The sequence below is a fragment of the Octodon degus genome, unplaced genomic scaffold (assembly GCF_000260255.1).
Source record: "Octodon degus isolate 3935 unplaced genomic scaffold, OctDeg1.0 scaffold00154, whole genome shotgun sequence".
Taxonomy (NCBI): Eukaryota; Metazoa; Chordata; class Mammalia; order Rodentia; family Octodontidae; genus Octodon; species Octodon degus.
This window is the reverse complement of record NW_004524730.1, coordinates 1,412,064-1,418,063: the sequence shown is the minus strand read 5'-3', so window position 1 is coordinate 1,418,063 and position 6,000 is coordinate 1,412,064. Positions and strand designations below refer to the sequence as shown.

Sequence of the window (6,000 nt, the reverse complement as noted above, 5' to 3'; positions counted from 1 at the left end):
TGAGGAATGGGTAGCAACTGTCTCAAATCCTTTTAGAGAGGTGACAGTCACATTCAGAGATTACTTTTTAAATATACATCTCTATTTCCTGAATCTCCTCCATATACAATGGAGAAGTTAATTAACTTCCTTTTTTGGCCTCTTTTACTTTCACTAGAGAAAGTTTATGTTTCTCTTAGCCTATAGATTATGATCTTAACATTAATTCTATATCCACTCTCAATCCAACTTCAAGTACAGCTAGCAAACAGGACGATACTCAGTATGTCCACTAAATTCCCAATCTATTTAATACATAGGAGCATTTAGGTAGTTTATTCATTTTAACTCTCTAAACAAGGTTCCAAAGTAGGTATTATTTCTCTTTTATAGATAAGGAAAGCAAAGCAAAGCACAGAGATCCCAATGTCAGTAAATACTAAAAGGAAAATTAGAGGACAAGATTGTAAAGTTCAAGCCTGTTCCACTGTATCAAATTATTCTTCACTGATATAGTTCCTCTCCAGCGTGCCAGATACCATAAGGCTTCAATAATAATTGCCTCTCATAGGAAGAAAACTAGAATCTGATTGGGTTTACAGAGATAGATACAAGCCCGGGAGAATTCTGCAGAAGAGAGAAATAATATGAAGCTAAGAGTAGGAAATAGGCAGTCTTAAAGGTACACTCTTATTTACATGAATTTGACAACTAAGGAAATCGCAAAAGACAGACTGCATAGACCAGATATGGCTTGCAGACTAATAGGTTTACAGAAGAAAACAAAAATGCTAAGTACAGCCAAAGTTCACATGCTAGAAAAAGGCCCAACTTGAGTGGTGCAGGATTTGAATTCTGAATCTGCATCTTTCATATCTCAGATGTTTCCAAATCTCAGCATCCTCATTTAAAAGAAATGATCAGTTTTATCACTTTAAATCATTAGATAAAGCAGAGAACATGTATAATCCACGCACACAGCACACACTCATCAGGCATTAATACACTAGGCTTGCAGTGACAATTTTGAGAAATTAGGATGAAGACAAAGGTCAGTTGTAATACCTTAGTGGAATTAATTAATGAAAAATGGTGGGTTCCTAGTGAGACTGAGGAAGAAAAAAGGATGCCATTCATTTGGAGAAATTGCCACATCTGGGGACTGCTGGAGCAATGTAGATGAAGAATAACTCCGCACTTCAAGCCTGGACTCTTAGACAGTACTATCACCAGAGACAATGAGCAGGAGATTCAGTTTATTTGAAAGGAAACAGTATGCTTCATTTGGAACATGTGAAATATGGACACTTGAGAGGATGCAAGTCAGTGAAAATGAGTGTTGGGAAAAGTGGTTTTACCACAAATTATAAGATTAGTTCCTTTAAGGAGAAAGTATATACATTTCTTTTAAAAGTATGAACATAAAAATCACAAACAATAGAAGAAAGTACAAGTTATGTTATCAGTGCTATACTAAGAGGGTTCCCTCCCACCTAGGCTCATTCTACTTTGTCTGAATAGAAAATAAAATATTACCTTTTGAAGAAACACTCTCTAATTTATTTCTAAACTTAAATACTTATAACGATTTTTAAAAAGGATGAAAAAGAAAAACAATTCATCATACACCACTCATAATGAATGTGCTTCTCAAAAACTAATCTATTCTCTCAAAAAATGAAAGGCTCAGTCCACTACTTAGTAGAAGGCTTCAACCAATTGTTGGTATATTCCATATTAAATGGGCATATGGATATAAATAATTTGATATTTAAAGATTAGATTTCCAAATCATATACATGTAAGCAGAGTCAAACTTCATGTAATTATGGATGGAAAATTCAATTTGCAGGCTGCTAAGAAAGTAATCTAATTTTAAGATACAAGTTTAATATCCTTTATTGGAAATGCTTAGGACTTAAAATGCCTTGGCATTTGGATTTTCTTAGAGGCAGTTTGGAATATTTGCATTTAGATAATGACCCACCTAAGGAATGAGACCCAAATGTGACCTTGAAACTCATTTATGTTTCATGCACACATAGCCTGAAGCTCAGTATACAAAGTATTTTTAGCAAACCTGCACTTTGACTGTGATCTGCCCACCTGGGTTTAGGTGTGGAATTTTCCACTTGTAGCATCTTTCAACATTAAAAAGCTTCCCATTGTGAAGTAGTTCAGAGTTTTGGGTTAAGGCTACTCAATCTGTACTATAAATGTCCATTAATTTAGCTGAGTCACCAGCAATCGAGAAGACAAATATTATGGGTGTAAAAGGTCTTCTGTGTATGTGGTAAGAATCTAGACAAAACCACTATTCATAGATTAAAGCTGCTATTACTTGCTGCTTCCCTGAAAAATAGAAGAGGTAAATTCAGTGTCTAGAGTTTAACCACAACCGGGATAATGTTAGAGTCATCACTTTTAAATAAAAATGAAAGGTATACCATCAATCTTAGAATACAGACATTAGCAAATTTACTCCACACATAGAAAATAGGCACTATGTTTTTACTTTAATATGCAAATTTAAGCAACTACCCCACAATATGACCTCTGCTAAAGCTTTATCAATAAGATCTTTTAACAAAGTCAATGTATCACAAGTAAATACAGAGAACTATATTTTATATCTATTGATCTTTGGCACATATCAACTTGGAGAATCTCAAAAGGCAATAAAATTTCTGACAGTTTTGCACATTCTTTCAATCTTTACATGAAAATATAAGGCCACAAAAAGGCAAGCTGAAATTTTAGGATATATGGAATAATTTTAATAAAAGAGTTTTACATATAGTACCTTACATATAGAACAGTGTGTTTGCAAATTTAAATAATATCTGAATGTACAGTGGCATGTATTCTTATCAAAGATAAATTCAAGTTTACTGTCTATCAGTTCTAAAATGCATTTATACAGACTGCTAGAACTGATACACAGAATGAGGCATAAAATATTCAAGTGTTATATGTCATCAAAAAGCCTCCTCTTAACAGTCTTTTCTCCCCTTTTTAAAAAAATTTCAAAACCTGTACATACATTATAATTTTTAAAAAGTCTATTAAAAGGTAACATTTCATGTTAACCACCAATTCATATAGTCTATAGTAATAAAACTAGATATGTGTGATATAAATATGTGTCAGTTATGTACATATGTACGTTGAGAGTTTAAACAAGCACACATGAACGCATACCTGCAATGGAGCACTGGGAGCACATACAACTCACATGAGGACTGGCACACAGTAGGACCTAGGCTCAAACTCCAGCAACAGCTAAGACAGCAACTTAGTTGCCTTTGGTTTTAGAAATCTGTCCATTTGCGGTCAAAGCTAAAAGTTTTGAGTGCACACATTTATTTTTTAAAAATAAAATTCATCTTCAGAAATGAAGTTTTTCCAGTATTTCACTACTAGCAGTTTAAAAAAAATCCACAGCCACAAATTATTTTGATACTTTTGTCACTCCTCATCCCAGCTGAGGTTACTTGCAATTTTTTCCTGAAGGCAACACCAAGCATATCCAGGACCAAGTGGCAAACCAAAGCCTGAATACTGCCATTCAATCACGTATCTGATATAAATAGTACATGCAACATACAAGTTTTGTTTGGACTGATGCATTATGCCAGATGTGGGGTGGAAGAAATCCCACAATATTTAACTTCTTCTTTCCAGCAGTTATCATCAACATTTGGCACATCGGACCCTTCTGCAAGCCAATTTGTTTTTAATGAGTTTAATGCCTGCAATAAATTCCAATTATTTGGTGTCTGTTTTCTAAACATATTCAAAATGAAGAATTCCACAATTGTTTTCCCCAAAAGTGAGACTTCTAGTATTAAGAACATTCATCACCCAAGAAAAAGCTCATGATCCTATAAAAGTTTAAATAACCTAAACTTCCGCACAGCTGGATCCAACTGCTGAGAAGGCAGTTCTTATAGCAACCTTGTAGAGCTTTCCAGAATTTAAATTTCCTTTACAATTTTGTTTTTGGGCAAATACTGGTTCAAAAATGTAGATCCTTCTACTAAAAACTACATACATACACCGTATTTCTTTCTACAGGTTTTGAACTTCAGGGAAGCCACTATTCAAACATTCTGGCAATTTGAATTCTTTAGTATAGATTATGTTCTACTTCATCGATCCTTGGCATAGAAAACATTATCTTTGCAGCTTCCTCACATATTTTAGTATTAGCTTCCTTGATAAAATTGCTCTTCAATTTCCTTTCCAAGGTGGCATCCTAGTGACATCGCACCAACTAACAAACATTACTAAGCTTTTTAACCATCTATTCAGCAATCATGTAGATAAAAGTGATTCTACTGAAGACAGCCACATTCTTTTCCTTAAGTGTTCACTGTCGTCATACAGAGCAAAGAGTAGTTATTTGTTGTACTTTGCCCATGTCAAGTAGGAGCTGTTTTATATGCCTCTTAAGTTGGGGCAGTCTTGCAAGAGGATCTGGTGGCTCCAACTCCCCTGTGAAATCAAGCCAGCTTTCCAGAACTAAAAGAGAGAAAACAACACACATTTAAATGGCATCTGGAAAATCAGTGAGAAAATAGTATAATCAGAAGATTGGTGATGGAGCCAAGAATTCACAACTTTATCTGTAAAGGCTAATGTATTCAAGCTATTTCTGACTCAGGGTTATTATTCTCCACTCAACAAGAGTTCTAGACCCTCCCCACCATGACTTTTATCTCTTACTTCAAATGATTTTTCCCCCATTTTGTAATGATGCCAGAGGTGGAATCCAGGTCTTCATGCCTAATAGGTGAGTAATCTACCACTGAGCTACATCTTCAGCCCAATTTTTTCTTTCATGTGCATATAGTTAACAGTAAACAATTGTTTCTTATGGAGGGCTGAGGAGATGGCTCAGTAGAATAAGTGCTTTCCTGGCAAGCACAAGGGCCTGAGTTCAATCCCCGGTTCCGCAAAAAAAAAAAAAAAAAAAAAAAAAAAAAAATTGTTTCCTATGCCTGCTCAACAGTAAACAATGGTTTCCTATGCCTGCTCAAGCTTTCTACTACTTAGATTTAAACTATTTCTACTTTTCAAAAAATCATTTATTTGGTACATGGTCTATGTAGCTCAAACTCAGTGATCCTCCTGTGTGATAATAAAATATTAAAATGTAAGAGAAAAACTACCTGAAAATCTGCATGCTAACTTATGATCAACCTACTTAATCTCACACAAGTTTGTTAATGCCACTTAACAAAAACTAATGAAAGTGAATATTCATATTTTTCTTGTCATATTTCAAACATGTTTAAACTCCATACATACTTCTAAAGAATGTAAGAGTTCAATGAAACTAATGAATATTCTATATGCATTGTATACTGAGCCAGGCAAATGGGTAGTGTTTAATAAATATCTATGTATCTTACCAAAAAAAATTAAAACATACACAGAACCACCAAAATATATGAAGATAACACCCAGTCATTTTGGCTCAAGTCCTTAAGACCCTACATGTGCCCAATACAGACAGTGTACATGGAGCTACAAAGCCATTTTGGTGCGGCAAGCACTAGCAGCTTGCACTCCAATGTTTAAGCACTGTACACAGCATCCTCATAGTACCAACGAACACACTCAGGACTGTGCATCAGATCTTTGTCAAGTTACCATCAACTTCTTTTTCTATCAGATCCATCCTGCTGGCAACTTCGTTCTGCACGTTCTCAATGTGGGTGAGGAGATTGAGCTGCCACTGAAGATGTGTGTCTCCTGGATCTTCAGTGCCCCTTTTCTCGGTATGAACAAATGTCTTATTCCCATAAGCTGGATTCTTTTCCAAAGGACCATTGGAAAAACAAAACATAGAGAACTGATGAGATGTAGTCAAAAAGGGGAAGCTACATTAAAAACCTCATCCCCTCACTTACCACTACAATCTAATTTGCTTCTTGGAAGACTTTTAGGAAGTGTGGGCACCTGCCAGATTACTTCTACCAGTCTTTAACAGTGTATGTGATCACTCTGTCTCCC

The 6,000-nt window shown here is 35.1% G+C and overlaps 1 protein-coding gene across 1 annotated transcript in view; it reads right to left on the bottom strand.

Moving 5' to 3' along the window:
• Positions 1-3,405: 3,405 nt before the first annotated feature.
• Positions 3,406-6,000, bottom strand: part of Phf20l1 (PHD finger protein 20 like 1) — a 76,202-nt gene continuing 73,607 nt past the window's right edge. The window contains exons 20-21 of the mRNA XM_004642483.2: positions 5,638-5,800; positions 3,406-4,503 (exon numbers count right to left, since the gene is read on the bottom strand). Coding sequence (XP_004642540.1) covers positions 4,361-4,503; positions 5,638-5,800 — 306 coding nt within the window. The 3' untranslated portion in view covers positions 3,406-4,360. The remainder of the gene's footprint in view (positions 4,504-5,637; positions 5,801-6,000) is intronic.